Raw genomic sequence first — 24401 nt, 5'->3', positions numbered from 1 at the left:
GAGGGGTGTCTCCCTGGAACTCCTTGCCGGCGCCGGCCGCCGCTTCTTGTTCCGCTTCGTCGCCGCTCCTCTCGTCCGCCTTGGGATCTTCACGCCTTCCGGTGCTTTCCCTGTTTGCGCCGCGGTCGTTCTCCTCGGAGCAGAATGCTCCGTCTTTCTCCTCCACGCCGCAGTCGTTCACCTCGATACCCAGTGTTCCGTCCTTTTCCACCACGCCGCAGAACGCCACTGGTTCTGTCTCTTCCTCTTTTCCTCTTTTCTGCTTCCGTCCGGGCCGAGGGCTGGCCTTCCGGACGGCAGGAGTGTGTTCCTGGCGGTGCCACCGGGGCGTCGTGGATCCGCCCCGTGGCTGTCCTGTCACACGGCATTTCCACCAGACCTGGCCAATTGGGCCAGGCAGCCGCCTCCGCTCTGGTGAGGAAGCCCACGTTGGCCTGCTGCACCCCAGGTCGATGGGACACCTGAAATGAAAAGGGTGTAAGGCCTGGAACCACCGCAGCACTCGTACATTGGTGTCTGTTTTGTGCTAGCCAAACCAACGGGGCATGGTTGGTCAGCAGGAGGAAGGACCGGCCGAGTAGGTAGTATTGGAGAGCCTGAACAGCCCATTTGATGGCCAAGCATTCCTTTTCAATCGTTGAATAGCGGGCTTCTCGGGGTAACAGTTTGCGGCTAAGGTAGGCGATAGGATGCAAGTCACCAAGGGAATCAGGTTGGGACAGCACCGCCCCGAGACCCCGGTCCGAGGCATCAGTCTGTAGGGTAAAGGGTTTAGCAAAGTCAGGACATAAAAGTACGGGCACGTGACATAGGGCGTCCTTCAATAGGGCCAGACTCTTTTGTTGTTCATCGGTCCAGTCCCTAATGGTGTTGGGGTGGTGTTTTGACCGCATATCCGTCAGAGGGGCTGCTAGGTCTGAGAAGTGGGGAATGAACCTTCTATAATACCCTACGAGGCCCAGGAAGGCGTACACTCCCTTTTTGGTAGAGGGTAGGGGTAGGTCCCTGATAGCCTCTATTTTGTCTATTTGTGGTATAAGGCGTCCTTCTTCTATGTGATAGCCCAGAAACCGGGCGGAGCCGGTGGCGAGCATGCACTTTGCGGGATTGGCTGTAAGTCCTGCCTGCCGTAAGCTGTCCAGCACGGCTCGCAGGTGGTTTAGGTGGTGTTCCCAGGAGGGGCTGTAAATGACGATGTCGTCGAGGTATGCGGCCGCATACTGTTGGTGTGGGCGCAAGACGACATCCATCAATCTCTGGAATGTAGCTGGGGCACCATGTAGGCCGAATGGTAGGACTTTGAAATGAAAGAAGCCGGAGCGGGTTGCAAACGCTGTTTTCACCCTGGCCTCAGGGGCCAGGGCGATCTGCCAATACCCCTTTGTGAGATCAAGAGTGGTGAGGAAACTAGCTGTGCCTAGTCTCTCAATCATCTCATCTACCCTGGGCATGGGATAGGAGTCAAAACTGGAGATGGAGTTCAGTTGTCAAAAGTCTACACAGAATCTCACCGACCCATCGGGCTTTGGGACTAGGACAATTGGGGAACACCACGGGCTGTTTGAGGGTTCTATGATGCCGTCCCGTAGCATGGTCTCAACATCTTGTTTTACCACCTGTCTTCGGGCCTCTGGGATACGGTAGGGTCGAAGTCGGACGGGTTTAACCCCATTAGTATTTATATGGTGTTGGATCAGAGGGATTCTGCCGGGCGTTTAGAGAAGACGTCCCTGTATTCATTTGTAAGCGCAACAAGGATTTCTTTTTGGGAGTTGTTGATTCCAGTTCCCATCGGGACAGTCACTGGGGTATCGTTTTGTTCCAGGGGTGGAAAGGGGATGGTTAGGGGTTGTTGGTCTGTTATCAGCAGGGCATGGTGCTGTGGGGGATCAGGACGGGTTTCTTCCTCCCACTTTTTTAGAAGGTTTTCATGGTAGACCTGTCCTATTCTTCCGGCGTGTGGGACGGAAACTCGATAGGTGACGGGTGACTTGTTGGATGATACTAAAGGGACCCTTCCAATGTGCTAGGAGTTTATTTTTGGATGAAGGTAGCAGGAGGAGAACCTTATCCCCTACCTGAAATGTTCTTAGGCTGGCTTGCCGGTCGTAGGCTTTTTTTTGTCTGTTCTGTGTGGCCTCTAGATTTACCCGTACATGTTCCCATAAAGTGGCTAGCCTGTCTTTAAGACTAGTGGCTTATTTGAGCAGGCCTTGTCCCTCGTCTTCCTCCTCCTCCCACCTCTCTGCAGCCATCTCTAAAAGGGTCCTGGGTTTTCGCCCAAAGACGAGCTCAAAGGGGCTGTACCCGGTGGAGGACTGGGTATGGGTACGTATTGCGAACAGGGTGAGGGGTAGGTGCCTGTCCCAGTCCCTGCCGGAGCATTCTACAAGCCCGTCCGTCTGAGGGTGGTAAACAGTTGTTCGTATTTGTTGGATACCTAGGAGCTTGCAGATCTGCGCCATCAGTTTGGACATAAAGGGCGTGCCTTGATCTGTCAGGAGCTCCCTAGGAAAACCCACCCAGCTAAAGAAGCCCAACATCGCATGAGCCACATTATTCGTTGTCATGCTAGAGAGGGGTATGGCTTCAGGGTATCGGGTTGCATAATCCACCAATACCAATATGTATTGGTGTCCTTGTGCAGACGTGATCAAGGGACCCACAAGGTCCATACCAACCCTGGTAAATGGGGTATCGATGATTGGAAGAGGCATGAGGGGTGCTCGGGTACATGGGGGGATTGTTTTGTTTGCATAAAGGACAGACAGCACAGTGGCGTCTGATGTCTGAGAACACCCCTGGCTAATAGAACCGGCGGAGGTGGTATTTCTTAGTTTTTTCTCTCACGTAATGTCCCCCCCTTGATTATGGGCCAGGTGAAGGACTTGGAGGCGAAAGGGAGTGGGCACTAGAAACAGGGGCCTACCTGGTCGTCGTCTTCTGGGACTACCTGAGCCCAGGCGTTTCGTAAGGAGGGGTCCTCAGCTTATGCTGCTCTGAAGCTGCGGGGTCTTCCTATCTCACCGTCTGTAACAGAGGAAGAGGCAGAAAGAGGGTTAGCGAGCCCATTCAACACCACTTCTTGGTTGTGTTTTCTTTAGGCGCTGCGGGTTTTCTTCACCCGGTACCTACCCCCTTCTATCTCTGCAGCGTAAAAGGGCGCGGTTTTGAGCAGTGTGCGTTTTTCTTCCTGTTTGATGGCCTTATTAAGAAGGGCTGGGAAGTCGGGGCAGTCCGTCCCGATAATACATTCTTCCACTAGCTTAGGGATCACCCCCACCCTCAGGCCTCTTTCTACTCCATTGTCCGTAAGGACCACCTCGGCTACCGTGATGGACACCTTCTCTCTCGTTTTCCACTGTTGTGCTAGGACCCGGGTTTGAGTAAGAACCGAGTGTCGGCATCCAGAGTCTATGAGAGCGTTAACAGGTCTGCCATTGATGACAAGCTCAAGGTGATAGGCTTTGTTCCGGTCCCCAACCAGCAGAACCCTTCCTCTGGTATAACCCACCTCCATCGGTTCGGTCATGTTATACCGTTGGGGACAGAGGCGGGCGACATGCCCCCTCTCGGCACAGCGGAAACACTGGAGTCCTGTGGTCCCTTCTCTTGGGGCAGGACGGGGAAGAAAGGCGGGATCAATGAGGGGCCGGATCGGAGGGTTGTTAGGGCTTGATGTAGGGGCACTCCACCGGGGCGTATTGTTTGTGGACGGCCGGATTGCTGGGACCCTTATCTCTGGGGCTCTCTGGTGGGCGCATGCCAGCTCCATTGCGTCTGTAATCGACAGTTTGGGATGTTGTTTCACCCAAGCGCGTGTAGGAGCGGGAAGGGCGTCCAGATACTGCTCCAGAAGGACCTTCTCCATTACTTGCTCCATGGAGGAGCTATGGGGCTGTAGCCATCTGTTTCCTAAGTCCTGGACCCTGTAGAACAAGGCCCGGGGGTTGTCTTGGGGCAGCCATCTTACCTTACGAAACTTAATCCTCTTGGTCACAACCCAGTCTCTCAAGGATGACCTTTTTCACGACATCATACAGAGTGGTGCCGGCTGGGTTGGCGGCCTGATAAGCAGTCTGTAACTCCCCCGACAACAAAGGGGTCACGTATTGTCCCCAGTGCTCAGCCAGCCACTGGGCAGTGCTTGCAACCCTCTCGAAATTCGTAAAAAAGAAGTCCGGGTCCTCACCGGGCTGGAACTTTTGCAGGACCGAGCTGGGTATGTTGGGGTGTACCTTACTGCTAGCGATGGTCTCCGTCAGCCTCTGAATGGCGGTGTCTTGGACCGCCTGGTTCTGTACTATGAGTCCTACCTGAGCCTGGAGGGCTTCCTGCAGGTGCTCTCCGTCAGTTGCTTGTCCCTCCACGACCAGCTGGAGATGGCGCTGACCTTCTGCCAACTGCTTTAACATGTCCTCGAGGCCTAGGGGGTTGCTCATTTTACTGGCGTGTGATGGGATAGAAGGGAGATCCCAATTTTGACACCACTTGTCACACACCAGAAAGAACGCATGGTCAGGAGTTCAGTGAAACTTATGTTTTTTTATTAACTAAGCACAACTCAGTGTCTTGGGATTTGCTTGTGTTCTTGGTCCTTTAAGGTGGGTCTTGGCTCAGGGATCCTGGTGTCGTAGCACGGGCCTTCCGGTGTCTCTCTCTCTCTCTGGGAAGGGTGCCTTCTGTCGGGGTCTCCACCTCGGGAAAATAAGAGGGGTACAGGCTATTAGGGACTCTATATGTCACAAGTTCTGGCTCCCACCCATCTGGTAAAAAGGTAAAGAAAAAAAAGGGAAAATTGACCTCCTATTGTGATTATCGTGTTACCTCACCCGGTTAATTGGTATGATGCAGATATGCGGGAGGTCTATATGTTCGCTGTAAAATTGGCCACAAAAATAAATGAGAGGGTATCGTGAGGGAGCACGCCCTTGTTGGGATGGGAAAAATAGGCCAAGAGTTCCATCTCCTACTCGAGGCCTCCGTGCCGCCCTATACAAGTAAAACACACAAGATGATGGACGGAATGTTGCACATTGGCAAAACATTCACCCCCAGTCACAGATCTGGATTTTATCCATCGTTATTTTGCTCACCACGCCACCCCAGTTCAGACATGGCCATATGCAAATCAGTCTTGACCCTGTGCCTCATGGGGACAGTCCAGCCCGAACTGCCAAGCCATGTCTTCCCTGGACCGGAATCAAGCATACTAGGACCGGTTTCGGGGTTTCACCCCTCTTCAGCCAGGATAGCTTGACTCCAGTGGCGTAGTGAGCACGGGACCCACATCTGGGCATACCCTTCCCACATAGGGCGAACAGCAAAACACACAAGATGATGGACGGAATGTTGCACATTGGCAAAACAACGATGGATTTAGGCCCAGATCTCTGTACTGGGGTGAATGTATGACATTGTTCTGCATTCTGTCCATCAACTGTTGTTTATGCATTTGTCACCCGAGTGGTACGGGTATGCTCAGATGGGAGTCCCGTGCTCTCCATGCCGTCGTCACGCAGGACTCAGCACCGCAGCTCCGATGCGCCGAAGTTCACTCCCCCGCAGCATTCCGAGGGTCGCACGATGAACCGCTACCCCGCTGTTTCCCAGGTCCTCATTTTTGCCCCATTGCACCCATCTCGCGGGTGTGTGTGCCGTTGTGGGCTCGTGCAGAGAGCCTCCGGGGGCAACGTCACCAGCCCGGCCTCAGGGTTGCGACATCCGGCCTGAATTTTCTCCTCCAACGTTCGTCGTCATGTAGCACCGTGAAGCCTCAAAAAAAGTCTTAAAAAGGGATCCCGTAATAAGGATGGGTGGAATGTCCATCTCCCTCTTCCCCTGAGCATGTTTGTCCATTATAATGTATTGGAAACCGGAGCATAATCTGACACTGCAATGTGCCTATAGTGGCCTGGTATATAAGTTACACAAGAAGAGAGCTAGTGAATATGCAATAAGTTCTTGAGTATATCCTGTGAACTTGGGCGAAGAATGTGTTTTCTCGATCTAACTTATGGTGTCCTCACCATATATCATGCAGACCCAGTTCCCCAATTTAGATTACGTTTTTCAGAGAAAGCTCCACAATGTGGAGTACTAGCCTCAGTTCTATTCATTTGTAAATCCCAGACTGTGTTAAAGTTGCCTTGAAGGATTATCAGTCCCTATGGAGAATTTGCTGGGTCATCTATAATCTTTTGCATGAATTTGTCTAGCTTTGTATGGTGTGCGTAAAGCACCACTTTGGTCAGTAGTCAGGCTTCCAGAGAGCCTTTAACTAGTAGTACCTATACTCTTTGTCTCTATCATGGTCAGTTTCATAAACTTGAGATTTTTTGTGTATGAAGAAGGCCCCTCTCTTATGACTGAGTTTCTGGAGGAATAGAAGGCTACCAGATGGTATTTCTTATTTTAATTTTGTTTCATTGGAGTGCTTTAAGTGTGTGTCTTGTTCCATGCTATTCCCGAATTGACAAATCTTGGCGCGTTTAATCAGGGTACTTAACCCATTCGTTTTCAGGGTTAATATTTTAACCATAATTATATGTTGTTAAGTGTGTGGAATCTCCATTGGCCCTAAGTTGTAGCCTAGTGGTGTGTTTGTTGTGTACACTCCACCTACGCCTCCACGTTTTCTACTACCCACCCCGCTGATCCAACCAAAATAGTTATAAACAAAACTTCGAAACAGGGCAACACTCCTTCCTTTCACGGGGGGCAGGGGGGGTTACTCTTTAGAACAATCGAGGTAGTTTTGTTTTTCTTATCATCATCTTACGTCATCATATAACATTTTATGTTGCATCTTGGGCTAGGTTTAGATGTGCACGGTGTTGCCTTTAATAATAGTGAATGTCATTGATTAGTTTCTGTGCTGCATTAAGTTTCTTATGCGATCTGATTTACATCAGGTTTTATGTCACATATTGATCCTTGAGCTTGCTGGGGGCGCTGTGTCTGCCAGGTCATTGATAATCGGGTGGTGTCTTTGAATGGTGTAGGGTCTTCCAAGGTGATTCTCAGGGCTTGAGCTGTTGGGATGCGAGAATAGGAGCAATTTATTTCCCATTTCAAAACAGTGCCGAAGGGGAACAGCCAGTAATATCTAGTATTATTTTGCTCAAGTGTTGGCGGTGGAATAATGTAGGTGATATTTTGAAAAAGGGAGCATGGTTTGGTCAAGCTCCCCAGCCGCTCTGAGCACCGTTTCTTTGAATTAGTATATGAAATTTCACTAGTGTATCCCAGTGTCCGTTTAAGCTTTTAGTGCAGTGCTGCCCCACTAATTAACTTGATCTAGCTTGATTTGGTCCAGTGTGTGTCCTGAGATTTTGGAGAAGAGTCATCAAACAAAGGTCTCAATGTCTGTTCTATTTGCATCTTCACTTATGTCCTGTATGCATAGGTTCTGAAGGTCCTCCATCTTTCTCACTATGGGCATTGTTTTGCACATGAAGGAAAATACATTTCCCAAGAGGATGTCATTATTTTCTCCAGTGTCTCTATGTGGCTTTCTGCTTCCATCACCATAATTTTTTTTTAATACAGTTAGTTGGTGTGGGATCTATCTAGTTAATGACCTGTCTTGTGGGTCCGATTCAACCTTGGGGTGTTCAACGGGGTCCCTTTGAGGAAAGGGTGCCTGTGAGGCGGTGTCAGTCTGGGTATAAATATTCTTCCTGCTGCGGATTTGCATGTTAAGCGGCGCTCTGGAAAAAGAACAATTGTTACTTACCTGTAAACAGGTGGTTCTCCAGTATTGGTGTCTTTCATAGATTCACATGCTTGAATATTCCCCGTCGTCGGAGTGGGAGTCCCATGGTGAATAAAATAGCAATATATATAGTCATAATATACCTAAATAATCCCATAAATAGAGCTATGTAGGTGTAAAAACACCAAGAATGTACCTATATGAAATCTCCATAGGGAAACATGGAGAGAGAAAAAAAAGACATTTGCAGTCTATCTCTGTCATTATCTTGGTCCAAACTACAGCCAATCAGGTGTCAGCACCTCTCCAGAACCTTCTCCTCAGAGTTCCTGACCTCAGATTTTCATAGCACCAAAGTGTATGCATAGTTTATGAGGAGGAAAAAGCCTCTGAAGGGAGGAGGGAGGGTCGCATGTGAATCTATGAAAGACACCAATACTGGAGAACCACCTGTTTACAGGTAAGTAACAATTGTTCTTCTCCAGTATTGGGGTGTCTTTCATAGATTCACATGCTTGAATATGAATAGAAAGCAGTAACCATATTATTGTTTCCATAATGACATCAACATGAGATCGCAATGATCATAACCTTCTTATAAAACATCACATATATATATATATATTCACTGAAAAAACCATAGGTTTCAGACATGTTATAGTTAGCGGAAATTTTACTGATAAAAAACCAATGAAATTCCCCCGTTATAGTTAGTGCAGGCAACTATAACTCACGCGACCGCAATCCTCTGCTGATGCTAATACTGTATTTAGACACTTATTTGCCCATGTCTTCTTCCATAAATTTTTAGCTATACATATATTACAAATATTTTTTTTTCATAAAGACACATATGTCATCAGCAGAAGATTGCGGTCGCGTGAGTTATAGTTGCCTGCACTAACTATAACGGGGGAATTTCATTGGTTTTTTTATCAGTAAAATTTCCGCTAACTATAACATGTCTGAAACCTATGGTTTTTTCAGTGAATTTGCAAGGTTTTTTAAATGCTAATTCCTAACTATAACGTGTGTGAAACCTATGGTTTTTTCAGTGAATTTGTACGGTTTTTTAAATGCTAAGTTACTTTACGCCATTCGTGGCGTGCACGCCCACTTAACGCAGTTCGTTCCGTGCGCGCACCGTGCGCGCACAGTGAGCACGCGGTGCGCTTCGCGCACCGCGCGCCCACTTTACGCAGTTAGTGCCGTACACGCAAGGTGGGCACGCAGTGCGCTACGCGCACCGCGTGCCCACGTTACGCACCGTGCGCACATGGAGGACATATTATGCGCTTCCTTGTGATAGGTAATCTGTTAAATTTAATTTGTAAGTGATGACAATAATATGCCATGCACAGAGAGTGTTTTTTTTTTTATTAAAATTTTTAGCGTAAGCGCACCGTACGCGTACGGTAAGCGTAATCGGCGAAATTTTCAAAAAATAAAAATTTACCGTTTTTGGCCTTGGGGGATCTTTGAGGACTCAACTAACATGGCTATGTGCATGGGCGCTGTCTAAACAGCCCCTTTATATGTTTTTTGCCTTTGTTTACAGCCCCCCCCTCAGAGTGCGAGAGAGAAAATGGCGGCCGCCGCTTCCTGGTTTCGACCGATTCGAATGTTTACTTAGATGTAACAGCCAATCAGAATCGCGCTCGCGCACGCCACCGTACGCGTACGGTAAGCTTACGGTAAGCGTACCGTAAGCTGGCTCAGATATATATATTGATTTAAAGGCTATTTTCTCAGAATCTACTGAACAGATTTACACCAAACCTACAAAAGGCACTTCATTGACCTGAGGACTACCTCTCTGCCAAATTTCTAGTAATTCTGTTCAGCCGTTCGGGCTGTAGCCCTGTCTAAAGGTCCTATGGAAAAATGCATGGGAAAAACGGGTTTTGGGACCCCCCTTTTATCTCAGCCCCCGCTTGACGAATCCCCCCGAGACTTTCAGGGTAGGAGCGGAGCGTAGCGCCCCACCTATTTTGAGAAATTCGCGAGGATTCGTCGACCGGCGCCAAAGTTATTCAAAATAGAATGTTGCGGATTTCCTATGGAAACAGGGTCCTAACTATAACTACCTACTGGCGACCGCAAGTAGGTAATATATATATATATATATATATATATATATAGATACCTATATCTGTTGACATACAGCATGTATCTAAATGCAATGAATAATATTGAACAGTAAATTGAAACAATATGGAGGCGGGAGGAAGAGGCTCACCTTATTTAAAAAGATTGCGCAGCACTGCCTGTCCCACTGCAGCATCCTCCTCGCTTAAAGCCGCCAAGCAGTAGTGCTTAGTAAACATGTGTCTGGTCGACCACGTAGCTGCTCTGCAAATAAGGCGGTAGATGATGATACTGCCCTAGTGGAGTGTGCTCTCACTGAAGACTGCAGTGGTTTGTTTGCCTTTTGATGGCAGAAGACAATAGCTGTCGAAATCCAGCGTGCAATCGTCGGTTTAGTAACCTGACGTCCTTTATGACAGCGTCCATACGCTATAAAAAGCTGATCGGATTTTCAAAACTAAGCTGTCCTGCTGATGTAGAACTTCAAACATCGTTTCACATCCAAAGAATGCAACCTTTGCTCCGCAGGTGTCTGAGGATTAGCAAAGAAAGTCTTTAATGACTGGCTCGTTAATATGAAAATCAGAAGGCACCTTGGGTAGGAATGATGGATTGGTACGCAACACTACAGCATCCGGTTTGAACTGCAGGAAAGGAGGTTTGATGGTAAAAGCATGGATGTCACTGACACGACGTGAAGACGTTAGTGCCAGAAGTAGGGCCACTTTCCAAGTTAGATGTTTTAAGTCGGCCTTGTGAATGGGCTCGAACGGTGGTCTCATCAATTGCGCTAACACAACGTTAAGATGCCACAACGGAGGAGGACGCCGAATTGGCGGAAATTTTCGGAATAAGCCTTTAAAGAATTGGTGGATTATTCTTGAGGAACAAAGGGAATTTGAGCCATCCTGTCGGAAACGGGAAATCGCTGCTAGGAAAACCCGTAAAGTTGCATGGGATAGTCCGGAACTAGCCAAGTGCAAGAAGAAAGGTAGTAATTGGTGTGCCGTGGAATGTATTGGGTGGATTCCGTTAGATGCACACCAGTGGCAGAATCTTTTCCATTTCAACTTGTACGTCTTGACTGTAGAGGGTGCTCTTGCCTGGGCCAAAATGTCCCTACAATCCTGCGGGATGTCTAGATGGGCGAACTCATGGTGTTCAGGTTCCATGCCGATAAACTCAGTGAGGAAGGATTCGGATGACAAATTCTCCCTTCGCTCATCGTGAGCAGATCTGTCCGAGACTGCAGGAGGATTGGTTGGCATTGGGACAGCAGGAGCAGTTCTGAGAACCATGCCTGTCGGGGCCAACGTGGGGCTATTAGAATCAGGTGGCAAGGTTGTCTCTTCATCTTCCAAAGGACCCGAGGTATGAGGGGAATTGGAGGAAAAGCGTACGCAAATAGATTGCACCAGTTCATCAAAAGGGCATTTCCCTGTGACCCTTTGTGGGGATGCCAGCTTGCATAATCTCGGCATTTTCGGTTCTCCGGCGTAGCAAAGAGATCCAGCCGTGGACGACCCCATTGTTGGAATATCCTCTCTAGAGTTGGTTGGTGTAATTCCCATTCGTGGGTCGATGAGGAGGACCTGCTCAGGGAATCCGCTAGGACATTGGATATTCCTGGTAGATGAACTGCTGTAATCATGATGCGATGACTTAGAGACCAGTCCCAAATTGATTGAGCTAACCTGGACAGACTCGGGGATTTCGTTCCGCCCTGTTTGTTCACATAGTGCATACAGGTTGTGTTGTCTGTCTGTATTAGCACTGATTCTCCTTGGATTAAGGGTAGAAGAGCCAGAAATATCGCCATAAGCTCCAACCTGTTGATGTGCCAAGTTCTTTGATGTGTTGACCATCTTCCTTTTACAGAAAGATCTTCCAAATGAGCGCCCCATCCCTCTAATGAGGCGTCTGTCGTGATTGTCCTGTCCGGTGTCACCAACAGAAATGAAGTGCCTTCTGCTAAGTTGGCTGGTATTGTCCACCATTCGAGTGCTGACCTCATTTGATCTGTGACACATACCATGTCGTTGAAAGATCCCGACACTTGACGCCATTGAGCATCCAGTTCTTCCTGGATAGGACGTGTCCTTAGCCTGCAGTGAGGAATCAAGGCAATGGACGATGATGCCATCCCCAGAAATGACTTCAACAGTCTTACAGAAACTGACTTTTTTGACCTGATCAAAGTCACCAGCCGTAGTATCTTTTGTAGACGCTCCTGGGATAGAAACGCTTTTGCTGACACTGTTTCTAGAGTTGCTCCCAGAAAGTCCTTTTGTTGCGAAGGATGAAGCTGGGATTTCGCTGCATTTATGGAGAGACCTAATGAGCGAAATATCTCCTGGCATAGAAGCGTGTGTTGTCGCAGGCGAGCGCTTGACTGTGATTTTAGTAGACAATCGTCTAGGTATGGAAATATTTGCACACCTTGGAGTCGCAGAAACGCTATCACTGGAGCTAGTACCTTTATAAACACTCGAGGGGCCGAGCGCAGACCAAACGGTAACACTTTGAATTGGAAATCGTGTTGACCCACTCGAAAACGCAGGAACTTCCGATGACGTTGTAATATAGGGATATGAAAACAGGCATCCTGGAGATCTATCGTTGCCATGAAATCTTCCTGCGAGAGTAAACGCAAGATCTCTACTAACGTCATCATACGAAAGGATTGGCTCTTTATATATTTGTTGAGCGCCCTCAGATCGAGGATGGGCCTCCATTCTCCGTTCTTCTTTGTGATAAGAAAGAACCAGGAATAAAATCCTTTCCCCCTTTGAGATATTGGTACCAACTCTATAGCTCCTTTTTGACTTAGAAGACGAACTTGATGTAAAAGTTCCTTGAAGTGAGCTGGTGGTGGTCCGGTGGGTGGTGTGGACGGAGGGAATTTCGTGAACTCTAAAGCGTGCCCCTTTTGTACAATGTCCAAAACCCAACAGTCCTTTGTAATTGAGGAACATTGGGAAAAGAACAGAGAGATTCGACCTCCAACTTTGCTTGTCTGGTAAGAGTCATTGTCTTTTTGACGCGTTTCCTCTGTATGAGGATTTCCCTCTATACGACTTGGATGCCTGCTGTCGTGATGATTGTTGGTGCTGGCTATATGAATAGCGGTTGGATCCTTGATTATTGGGTCTATATTGATTATTTCCCTTCGAAAATTTGAGAAGGTGCCACGTCCGCGTGCACCACGAAAATTTTGTCTTTGAAAATGTAAATTTCTGAGAGATTTAGCCGTCTCAGTATCCTTCTTTATGGACTGTAGCGCTTCATCGACGCCTCTCCGTCATAAGCCATGTTTAAAATCATGGACTGCACCTCCTGGCGAAAGGATGTCGATCGTAACCACCCCTGCCTGCGCAGAACAGCCGCTCCAGCAAGCTGACGGAAACCCGTGCATGCGATGTCCACTGCACAATCAATAATTTCCGCCGACGTAGCTTCTCCCTCTTGGAGCAACTTCATTGCTTCGCCCTTAGATGGCTCCGGCAGTTCTTGAACCAAAGTCGAAATGTCAGCCCACACTTGTCGGTCATAACGACCCAAAATGGCCAAGGCATTAGCCGCTCTAACCACAGTAGAGGCCATTGAAGAAAACTTACGCCCTATGGCATCCATTCTACGTCCGTCACGATCCGGTGGTGCGGTGACAGTAGATGCAGGATTTTTCGCCCTACGTTGCGCTGCCTGCATAATGACGGACTCAGGTCTTGAATGACCCGTGAGGCATGCTGGGGTTCCTAGTGGCGCCTTATACTTCTTTTCTAATCGAGGCACCTGTGCTGGCAAGGTATTAGGTGTTTTCATCAACTTCTTGCCTTCTTCCCAAATGAAATCCACAATGGGAATAGTATGCGTTTGTTTAAAAGGTTGACTCTTGAAATCATAAAGGAAACAATCTTCCTCTCTGCGCTCCGTTGTCAGCCTAAAACGTTGTGCCACCCTTTCCATTAGTTGGTGAAAAGTCGCTATGTCCACTGGAGGTGAGTCACCAGATACCGCTTGAGAGGGGGATGGTGTTTGTGCTTGGTACTCGTCCCACTCCGCCATATCATCATCATCATTATCAACATCACCATCATCATCTGGGATTTCACCTTCTTCTCTTTCCTGAGGGACCTCCTCCACGAACTCATGATGAGGTAAAAACCTCGTTGAAGGCTGTCTTGGTGGTGCTGACGGCATCAGGGGTGAAGGATTTCCAATCGGCACCGGAGTTATATTTGTCGGAACCACAGGCGTTGACGGAACCCCAGGATTTTGCGGTGACAGAGGAAAACGTTGGTTATAATCATCCAACATGCGTTGGAGATTAGCTATGAGTGACAATGGCAGAGTCGCCGTTGAATGTTTCGCAGGAACCTGCTGCCTGTAAACTGGATCTTCATCCTCACTACTGTCATCCTGGCATTTAATTATTAAGTCGGATGGGCTTTGCGCCGTACCAAAAGAGTCAGGTAAACCTTCCTCGGACTCCTGTTCAGAATCTGTCACAAATAATGGTGACGGAAGCTGCGACTCCTCTACAGGAATAATCTCGTCTTGCCTATCTAGGCCAGTACTAGGTGGCAATGGCATCAAAGGGACCACAGCGAAAGATGAAACCGGCGCTGAAGTCGCGGGAGGCAGCTGCTCTCTCAACGACCTTTGAGCAGATGATAATCTGTTCACCTTTATCCTTACTGATGAAATTGCCGTCGACGGCTGCATGGTATTCACCGAGGACGTTTTCGGAGAGGGCCTGGTCGACGGAGCTACCGTCGGTGGAACGCTGGTCGACGGAACTATCATTGGCGAAATTTGCGTCGACAAACCCATCGTCGACGGAGCCGTCGTCGACGAAGCTGTCGTCGGAATCTTCTTCTTCTTCGTCGACGGAATAGCCGTCGACGAGTTCGACGACGAAGTCGATCTCACACCCTTCGTCGACGGAACTTTTTCTTTCCTCGTCGATGACGATGTAATGGGTAATATAGAAGTCACCGACCTTGTGGTACTGATGGTTACCGTCGATGAGGCTAACGTCGACGGGACAATCGTTGACGAAGACGCTGCTGATGTCGTCGTCAGAGTCACCGTCGACGAGCCGGTCACTGCAAATTTCGTCGGAAGCATCGTCGACGTGGCTGTCAGTATTTTTCCAGAAAACTTGGAAGTAGACGCCTCAATAGCCTGAGAACTAGGTCTCGAAGGTGACAAAATAGTAGGTGAAACAGCAGATGTGGCAGATGTAAGAGCCAAAGACAGTTTCTTTTTCTTCAGGAAAGGAGATGGCAACTCCTGCACACTACTGCGCTTTGAGGCTGTCTGGGAACGGCCAGAAATAAGGCTTTCCATATCAGAAACTGGATCCTCCTTATCTTTAAGTCTCTGTAGCCACAATAAGAGACGGCCTTCCCTGTCCTTCAAAGTTTTTGTAGAAAAGGTTCTACAAAATTTACATTTTGCCACCTCATGATCCGGGTACAAACAGTAAATGCACTTACTGTGTGGGTCCTCAGAGAATAAACGCAGTTTTCCACACGAAGAATAAGGTCTAAACAGAGATCTCTTACTTGAAGACATTCTGACAGACAAAAACTGAGCAGAGCTCAGGGAGACTCCCTGTCACACGACGTGCGGTAGAAAATCTAAGGTCAGGAACTCTGAGGAGAAGGTTCTGGAGAGGTGCTGACGCCTGATTGGCTGTAGTTTGGACCAAGATAATGACAGAGATAGACTGCAAATGTCTTTTTTTTCTCTCTCCATGTTTCCCTATGAAGATTTCATATAGGTACATTCTTGGTGTTTTTACACCTACATAGCTCTATTTATGGGATTATTTAGGTATATTATGACTATATATATTGCTATTTTATTTACCGTGGGACTCCCACTCCGACGACGGGGAATATTCAAGCATGTGAATCTATGAAAGACACCCCAATACTGGAGAAGAGGAGCTTTCCTTGTTGCTAGTCTACCTTATAGGCTTTAGTCTGGCCACCTGTGACCAGCATCACGCTGCTCGTCCTTCAGGCGACATGGCACTGCATGCAGGCTTCTCTTTATCAAGCCTTTGGCTCCACCCATGGTGACTCGAGGAGCATAGGCGCTTTGCTGCCTGGAATCCACAGGTGGGCTCCTATTGCTCACCTTGCTGCTAAAAGTTATAAGTTACTGGATGTTCCAGTGATTCAGCATTCAACTGTCCCGGTGGAGCCCCCCAGTCTCAGTTGATTGGTAAGTGTGGCACCATCTTAGATACAGGGTATTCAAGTCAGCAGTTCTCTGATCACCAATGGTCAGCATCACAGGGTCTCCCGGGTCTAACTAGCCACTGCAAATCGTTTCTATCTATTTATAGGGGTCGAGTGCAGCATTTAGTGGGCCCCACGGATTCAGATTGTGGCAAGTTAGAAAAAGCACAACCATTTTGGACTGTGTCGTAGCTCTGCCGCGGGGCTACTTTTTTTAAACAGAAAAAGCAGGGTTGTCTCAAGATTTTGTGGAGATGATACGAGACCTATTCTTTGGGTCCTGGTACATTGGTGTTTTCTGGGGAGTATACATGATGTCTGCAATCCTTTAGAATTTGAGTTCCTAGGCTTAAACGAAACAGTTGCTTACCTTGGTTATGATAATCCTGGTTGATACATATTCTTCCGAGATTCCTCACCTTATGCCTATCTTTTAGGAGTATATTACGTGCCAAGCGTTGTGCTGGCATCAATTCGAATTCGCTGTTTTTTGTTTGACTTTATTTGTAGAATATGTTTAATTGAGTGAAGATCTCCAGCAAATCAAGTTAAAGTGAATTTTAATTAAATGCAACACAATAAAAATGTTATGTGACGCATATTCTCATATGAGTCCAAACTGACTGAAACTGAGACGTTGTTTTCCTAATAAAGAGGTGTGCAAAGAAAACTCAGAAAACTATAGTCGAGCCCACCATGGACAGTGGAACACATCCCTCACTCTGACGCAGAAGCACCTGATTTCCGTTTTTTGGGGTTGCAGAAGGCAGGTCATTGCTGGGTAGGGCCCAATGAAAGAACCGGGACAGGGCAAACAGGAACTGTTCATCCCTTGACAGCAGTCAGGAAAAAAAGCATCGTAATCGGAAAGAGCAGATTATGATTCCTTCATTAACCGTTTTGAAAAGTGAATTGTTAAAACAGAAAACTATTATCTCGAAACCTGGCTATATGAACTCTGTAATCTCGCATCTAACTTAATATGTCAGGCACTGCCTAAAATCTTCAACGTAGGCATTAATGTCCCCAAACCTGGAGCTAATTACACTTTCAAGGGAGAGAGCTCACTTGGTGCAATTTAAACAGTGTAGCAGATCAAAGTAGCCAGGACAGACTGTAGGAAAGTGGGTTTCTGTTGCAGTAACCCCTCCCACTTTTTGACAGACTACTGAATTTTTCTTGGTGTGCCCTGGGTCCCTACCAATCAGGTTCCCAGGGCCTGTGTTCTTTCCCCAAAACTAACCCAATTGGCATCTTTAGCCACGGGTCAGTCCCTGGTAAATGGTACCATAGGGTACCCAGGGCACTGTTACCAGGGAAGACCTCCAAGGGATGCAGCACTTATTGTGCCATCCTTGGAGGCCCTGTACCTTTACACACACACCCACTGCCTTTGCAGGCTGCGTGTTTTGGTGCAGAACAAAGTGAAGAGTCAACATGGCACACATCCCTGTGTGCCAAGCCTACAACCCACTGCCCTGGCATAGATCAGTCACCCCTCTAGCTGGGTGCCCTATGCCAGTGGTGAGGGTACAGGTGCATGAGCCCTGTACCCCTACAGTGTCTAAGTCAATTGTTAGGCATTGTAAGTGCAGTGCTGCCATTAAGAGTCTATGGTGCTGGGAGCTTGTCATTACGAACTCCACAGCACCATAATGGCTACACTGAAAACTGGGAAGTTTGGTATCAAACTTCTCAACACATTAAACCCACACTGATGCCAGTGTAGGATTTCATGAAAAATGCACAAAGAGGGCATCTCAGAGAAGCCCCCTGAAAACTAACCCACCTCTAGTGTCCCGACTGAGTGGCTGCTTAGGCTGCCATCACAGACATGTTTCTGGACCCCTGGGGCGAGAGCCTGCTGCTCTTGTGGGCCTGAAACAATGCACATCCTGGGACGAGGTGCCAAGTCTCCTCCCCCAGGATGGGCAAGGTTCACGAAGGGGAAGCTTCAAAGGCATGCCGACTTTGTGAGCTTCCCCAGACCACTTGCTGCTTTCAGCAACTGGCCCCCACTGGTTCTACTCCCCACTTTGGGCGGGAGAACCGGCAGGAAAAACAAGTGAGGGAGAGAGGTGTGCCCACCTCTGCCAACTCCACCCCTCAGGTAGGGGAGGCGAGGTAAAGCACAACTTCAAGTCACCGCCATCTTGAGGATGGGGGGATCCAACCAACCAGGGACAGGATCCTGCCCCCCTCCCACCGGAGGGTGGCACAGTAGGGGTGTACCCACCCCAGGGAATGGACCCATTGGTCCCTGCCCTTTACCTACCTGTAATGCCCCTAAATCTAGTATTTAGGGGACACCCTGAACCGTGCTTCTCAGATCCAGCCTGACAACAAGAAGAAAAGAAGAAGAAGGACTGAACAGCCGTGATGCCAGCTAACAAGAGGACTACACCCACTGACTTGGCCCCAGCCCTACAGGCCGGTCTCCCCTCGAACCTGCTCCTGTGAAATCCCGGTGTGTCCTGCAACCAGCAACCTTGTAAACCCTGGAGGACCTGTCTGCCTGCCTTCACTTCTAAGACTGCTTCTCCCATGAACACCTGACTTGTTCAAACTGCAGCTTCTAGCACTGGCCGGATAACACGAATCCCACCCAATCTGCACCCGCCAAACCCGGTCCGAGCTTGGATCGAAAAACACCACGAGGAGGTCCCCCAGCGATCCTGACCCTAGATCCGGCGACTCCTGACCTGCCTCAAGCCTCCAGCCGACGCCTGCAGCCTCAATCCAGAAGATCCCCTCTACCGCGAGCAAGAGCGGGTAAGACTTTCCGACGTCCAAAAGAACCCCTGCACCCGACGCCCCACGGCCTTGTGTGCCCAAACCAATGGTGCCTAACCAACCCAAGACATCCCTACTTACCCCTCGAAGTGGTGGTCGCACCCAGAAGATCCTCGTCCCCAAGCCGGCAGTGTTTCTTTAAACCGGAGGTTTTCCATTGGAAACAACAGGGCACCCGACGGCTAAACAGCACCCTGCACCCGGCCGCCCTTGTGCCGCTGAGGGTGCACCCTTGGTGCTAATTTGTTTCCGCTTTTGCCCTGATCTAAAGTCCAGGAGCTTTGCTCCCACAGCCCAGTGGCCTGCTTGCCAGCAGCCACCAACCGGAGACCCCCTATTCTCTATAGGATAACTTGGGCCTCCCTAGTGCCGCTGAGGGTGCAACAATAGTGCATCACTGACCCTGGGGGACCCCTAAGTCTAACCCCAGAACCTTAACACCCACAGTCAATTACTTATCTGTGAACCGATAACCTGTTTTTCCTCCATAGGATAACATTGACAATTTTCTTCCAAAAAGATTTTAAGTGTGGAGTTTTGAAATCTAAAAATATTCTTTAAAAATCGCACAAATAACCAAAACTTATTTACTTACCTGTTTGCAGGAAATGTCCAAGTGCTGAATCCAGGTATCCAGCACTGAGTTAGAAAAGTAACGTAAAAAGTAACTTACCTGTAATTTACTGAAAAAGCCTATTCATTCCAATGTACTGTATTTGCTAAGTGTTGCAACCTACTGCATTCCCTGTAAATCAAACGAAGTACAATTTCTATTGCATTTTCAAACTGTTCTACAATCAGCAATGTATTACTGCAAAGTATTGTATGCTTACCTGTGCCAGGCTTGATTGGTTCTAAAATAAAACAACATTATATTTTTTATACAAAAACAATTGGCCTAGAGTTCAGTTCTTGAGTGTGTGAATTCAATTGCTGACTGAGCGTGTACATCAAATGCTTAACTGTGTCCCCTGATACTGTCTTACTGCTTGACCACTCTACCACAAATAGAGAGTAGGGTTCTATCTAACTTTAACCTCTGCCTACCTCGGGGGTCACCTGGGCTCTATACACACTATACCTCATTTTGGTGTAGTATATATAGAGGCAGTTTCCTACACAGACAAAATTGGCCAAAAAACCTTAGAGTGTAGAACATGTCAGAGAAAATTCTGTGTATTATGATTCACACAAAAGTCAAGAATATTCTGGCTTCTACAGAATATCATAGCATAAACAGAAGGCAAAAGTATGTTGCAGCACATAATGGTAGAGCGTATAGTCCACAATAGAAGTAAACAGTGAAAGATCTGAACGTGTCGCTGGAAGCAAGTGGCTTGGGTCTAACTACTCAGACATAGTGGCATCAGTTAGAGTTCATGGATTATTGTCCTGCACCTTCCCTATCTCTAGAGGGACACGACAAAGGTGCCCTCTGTCACCACTTCTTTTTGCTCTGTATATGGAGACCATAGCGGAGAGACTGATGTGACACCTCCTTATAGAGGAAGTTTATATGGGAGGCCAATCACACAAAGTGTCGTGTATGCCGACGACGTGCTCCTAGCGATAACAAAGCCCTGCTCCTCGTTGCCCCCGCTGTTGGAGGAACTTGAACAGTTTGGCGAAGCCTCTGGATTCAGGGTGAACCCATACAAATCCCAGGCCCTCAGCCTAAATATCTCACAGGTTGAGCAAGCCCAGTTAGCGGCCCTCTTTCCATTCTCTTGGGCGCAACAGGGATCTCCATATTTGAGTATTCAGCTCTTCACACCCAGGGCAGTATCATGACCAATAACTATGAGTTCCTGTTGCAGACAGCCTGCTTGATGATTCAACCTTGGCATTGGAGTCCTATTAAAATGTCTCTCCTTTCCAAGATCTTGTACCTTGTGCAAACACTGCAACTTCAGCCTACACATAGATCTTACAAAAACTGCAACACTTCATAGAGGCATTTGTCTGGAGAGGCAAGTGTCCCAGGATGGCCAAGGTGCGCTCCTATTTACCAGTGGCGAAGGAGGCATTGGGCATACCACACCTGCCGAGATATTATCAGGAAGCAAACCTGTGTTTTCTTGTGGAATGGCAGCGCTAGAACATGGAGAAACACTGGTGCTTTTTAGACCAGGAAGTGGAAGGTGTTAATCTTTGAAAAAATCCCATGATTACTATGGAGCCACCGCCTGCCAGGGGTGTATATTTCTCCCGTGATCTGAACGACAATCGTGTCGTGGGATAAACTTAGCTGGTCCAAGCAACTTTCAACCCCCTCTCCCCACTCACACCAATTGTGGGAAACGCGAGTTTCCCCGGGCACTCTACAGCACGTCCAACTGCCGTTAGCAAGAAGCCAACTGCAAGAGGATTGTAGATCTCTTTGATATTCAGGGCTTCCTAGACTTACCTCGGTTACAAGAGGCTTTTGAGCTACCCGAGACAGAATACTGGCACTACATTGAGATTTGCCATTGGGTGACCCACCCATTAGTACGCCCTCATGCGAGAAAACCTCTTACCCCCTTTGAAAGATGGCTCCTTTCTCGGAGCGATGGCAGATAGGTTCTTTCTGACATTTACGCCTTCCTTAACACAAGCCCTCCCCGGCATAAGCACGGTGTGAAACAGAATGTGAGCGTAAATTCTCCGACAAAGAATGGTCTGATATCTTGCAGCGGACCTACACAGCCACTTGAAGTGCTTCCGACATGCAAACTCTTCTTAAGATTACCCACTATTGGTATTATACGCCCCGTGCATCGCTAGGTGGAAAGGGGGATCAGACCATCACTGCTGGTGTCGCTGTGGTGCATCAGGCACTTTGACTCACTGGTTTTGCCACTGCCCCAAACTGCACCGCTACTGGGAGGATGTTTTTGTGGATATTGACCAGAAGTTTCATACTGAGGGCCACCACTTTCCTAGCAATATTCTTTTAGGCTCTACCTGCATTGATTGCATGGGGTACGTTAGGGTATTGCCCTAACGTACCCCATGCAATCAATGCAGGTAGAGCCATTACTCTGGCACTCTGTACAGCTAAGCAAGTCTTGCTATCAAGATGGGGCACAGACATCATACCCACCCACACTGATTGGCTACACAAGCTCTGGGATTTACTCAGCATGGAGAAGCTATCCTCCAATGTGGAACATACTATTCCCCCCTTTGAAAAGACTTGGGGCCCCTATAACCATTTTTTGTCTGCCACAGTTCAGGAACTTTCCTGTCTATTGTATCTACCCTTCCTCCGCCTCACGATAAACAACCCAGATACAACTTAACTCTCATGCGGGAGGAGCAGAGACTAGAGAAGAGCTTTGGATAGTGCTGTTTTAGCACATCCGCCCTTCTCCCCTCACTTTTCACCACTCTGTCACCCTCTCTTCCCTCTCCCTTATCTCCCTCTACAGAATGTGGAACAGCATATAGTACAAAATGTTACTACAGCATTATCCTTCATGCGGCATCAAAAGAAACAGACTGCCAAACATGGTAGATGGTGAAAAATCTGGCCACAGTGAACAGCCAGTAGATAACAAACATTCAATATAAAATTTCATATACCGCAGTATGAGTTGTATACACCGTAGAAATTTCAGAAAATGGTGCAAAACCATGTCAAAAGTGCACAATGCAGTAGTGGAACTGTAAGACTGTTACTGCAGAAAAGGGAAGATGGTGCACAATGTAGCAGAAGTGCATAAAATGCTATTTAGTGCAATGAGTGGCAGAAAAAGATGGACCAGCGTAAAATGCTTCAACAGACACAACAGTGTGGCAGCACAAAAAGTTCTATTTGTTCAGATTGTAGCAAACCTCAGCAGGCAAACGAAACAATGCCATCCAGACTTTTTATACCTTCTCTTTGCTGCCTGTAACAAGTGGCTGGCATTCCGACTAAGGCCAAAACCCTTTCTGATAGCGTCCAACCAGATTAGACTTTAAAAAAGGACACAACATCCGAAAGTGGAAGTGAGTACCAAAACTACTGCAGTTTAAATCTTGTTGTCTTGGTTTTCTTAAGGCTAGTTTTGAAATTGGAACGTTCTATATGATACATTTCATGAAATACATTGTGCAGAATAAAGTAATAAGTTGCAGAAAAGTTCTTTATTCTCAGAGCTACTATTGAGCACGTTCAAGTCAGTTATGTCAGTGAGCAGGCCAAACCTGCTTTACAATATTTTTTGATCTAGCAAGCTCGGCTCAACTTCAGTTACAGATCTGACATATCTCATGTGATATGGGATCCACCTCAACCGTCACTCGCTGACCACACCTACAATCCTAAGCTTCATCTCCACTAAGAGATGAAGATCATGTGAAGCGTATAGGCGTAGCTAGCTTCAATCGGCTACGCCAGCAGTAACAGGTGAGATCTGTGGTCACTGCTAGGCAGAGCGGTCTGCCAGGACCTTGTATGGATTCAGGATGCCTTTCGGGTCCAGCTGAACCTTGAGCTGGTGCATGAGGAGGATCGCCTCCTTTGTCTTGCTGTAGTGGATGTGCTGTTTCTTCTTCAACCCCAACCCGTGCTCAGCACTGATGCTTCCACGATGCCTTGCTGCCCACTCATACACAAATGGCTCAATAGAGGCAAGCAGAGAGTTGTCGAATGTCGAAGATGTCACATTTAAGTGCAGGTTTCCGTCCCCTGTGAAAAGAAAGAAGTATCAGGCAGCAGGGAGTATGGAGAAGAGAAGGTGCAGACCACTAGGCAAAATCCTATATGTCGTCTTACGTGAGAAATAAGTGTGCATAGAAAACAATATTTCACTGTTTGTATACTTTCTATTTCACTGGAATGTCACCTTTAAGCTACAATTACTATTTATTTTTGCTGTTTGTGGTTAGTCATTCATACATAAACGATTGATGGAATGGTTACATTTCTTAGTATGATATTCTTCTCATGTATATTCCTCCCCTTCAGTTCTTTAAGCACAGACCAGTCATAACGAAGGTGTGGAACTAATTATTATGGGGGGGAGAGGAATCTGTCGTTATTGGGAGTGGGTGGTTCAGCCGGTTGTAGAGAGCGGGCAGCTAGGTCATGCTCTAGATGCGTGGTGAGTCCTGTATGGCATTATTCTGTAGTTCCCAGCTATCCTGAGCCTGACTCGAGGGAAGGCCTTGTGATAACTAAGGTAAATACTTCAGTGGATATTTGATTGTCAGGTAGTTCATAAGGAGAGATAGTAAGGTGCGTCACTACCCATTGGCTGGGGTAAGCGATGTGATCAGTTTCACCAGTCTGCAATATACAAAGATTATTATAGCACTGCTGAGTTCAGATTGGAAGTGCCTTTGGTTGACCTCAATCTTTTTTCATCTGATATCAAGGTTTATCATATGTTCTACCAATCAAACCAGGCTCAATGCTCACTAACCTGCTCTTAAAACATCCTGCTAAAAATATTTCAGGATTTCTTTGGCATCATCTCTTCTCCCCAGAAGACACCAAAGCAGCTGCATGCTTTCAAAATGTTACAGTCTATCTCCAAATGCTGAGTGTTGTGATTCGCAAGCAATGCCAAAATGTGAGG

General features: G+C 47.6%; 1 protein-coding gene across 1 annotated transcript in view; it reads right to left on the bottom strand.

The window, feature by feature from the left end:
* Nucleotides 1-22946: 22946 nt before the first annotated feature.
* Nucleotides 22947-24401, bottom strand: part of D2HGDH (D-2-hydroxyglutarate dehydrogenase) — a 595031-nt gene continuing 593576 nt past the window's right edge. Inside the window, exon 10 of the mRNA XM_085634178.1 lies at nt 22947-23509. Within this exon, the coding sequence (XP_085490304.1) occupies nt 23247-23509 (263 nt within the window). The 3' untranslated portion in view covers nt 22947-23246. The remainder of the gene's footprint in view (nt 23510-24401) is intronic.

Source organism: Triturus cristatus, chromosome 11 (genome assembly GCF_964204655.1).
Source record: "Triturus cristatus chromosome 11, aTriCri1.1, whole genome shotgun sequence".
Lineage (NCBI taxonomy): Eukaryota > Metazoa > Chordata > Amphibia > Caudata > Salamandridae > Triturus > Triturus cristatus.
Note: the sequence above shows the minus strand (reverse complement) of the source record. Positions and strands in the feature narration are given on the sequence as shown.